The sequence below is a fragment of the Sinocyclocheilus anshuiensis genome, unplaced genomic scaffold (assembly GCF_001515605.1).
Source record: "Sinocyclocheilus anshuiensis isolate Anshui unplaced genomic scaffold, SAMN03320099.WGS_v1.1 scaffold234, whole genome shotgun sequence".
Lineage (NCBI taxonomy): Eukaryota > Metazoa > Chordata > Actinopteri > Cypriniformes > Cyprinidae > Sinocyclocheilus > Sinocyclocheilus anshuiensis.
In genome coordinates this window covers 607,292-608,314 of record NW_015544165.1, presented here as the reverse complement: position 1 = coordinate 608,314, position 1,023 = coordinate 607,292, and the positions used below count along the sequence as shown (strand labels likewise).

General features: G+C 38.0%; 1 protein-coding gene across 1 annotated transcript in view; it reads right to left on the bottom strand.

Annotated features, from left to right (window-relative positions):
- The window catches only part of LOC107695769 (calsyntenin-1-like), a 46,206-nt gene that overhangs the window by 1,739 nt on the left and 43,444 nt on the right, over positions 1-1,023 (bottom strand). The window contains exon 17 of the mRNA XM_016495808.1: positions 472-656. Coding sequence (XP_016351294.1) covers positions 472-656 — 185 coding nt within the window. The remainder of the gene's footprint in view (positions 1-471; positions 657-1,023) is intronic.

Sequence of the window (1,023 nt, the reverse complement as noted above, 5' to 3'; positions counted from 1 at the left end):
ATATAGTGATTATATTACATTATAATATAACCACTAAATAATAGTGATTATATTATATCATATTATATAGTGATTATTGGATTTTAAAAAATTATTTAAAAATATATATTTAAAAAACTTACAGTTAAAATGAAAATCAAACTAATGATTTCAAAAGTGAACCAATAATTTTATTCCAAGCCTCTATAATGGAAGTCCGTGCTTTATGCATCACATCAAATGATCTCTCTGTAAGGGCAATATCGCTGAAATGACCTAATTTAGTACTTCTTACAGCAACCAGAATGCAAAAAAATAGCTGTTTAGTTGACTGAAAATCCATATTAGTGGACAAATGAACAGGAGGAGGAGGGATGGTAATAAAGGGGCATTTTTACAACAGTACATTGAGTATTTTTGATGGGTTTAGGCCTCTGCTGCATTAACTATGCATGAGTGTTCTAAGCAAGCTCTGTTCCTTTTAGAACGCACCTCCATTGGGTTGACGGTGATGGTGAGGGCAGAGTCATCCCAGTCCATCTCGTTCTCTTTGCCGTTTTCCTGGTCCCTCAAGGTGCCCTGGTGGGCAGCACGGATACGGAAGACGCCAAGGATGATCATAAACACCAGGAAGCTCACGCACACAACAATAACGATGGTGGCTGCGCTGGGGACAACTGTGAAGAGTGGATGGACACAGATTAGCATTTGGTATTTAGGGTGATAAAAACCTAAAAGAGGTTGTCTGAGGTGCCCCTCACAGGCTGTCCAGATGTTGTAAACAGCACTTGTATATAATCCCTAAAAGTGCGCCATTAAAAACAGGCTAAGTACACGGCGCTCCATAACTGCCCTACTTTTTAAAATTGACTTTAAGCTGCGGAAAAACTCATGGAAAGAAACTGAATTCAGGTTTGAGCTCGACATTAAACAGCTTATTCATTTGATAAAGTCTGGATTATCTTTAATGAGAGATTAGTGCAATAATCTAGGAGAGATACTGTGAGAGATGACGCAGCCAATGAAACGTCTTTATCTCCAAGA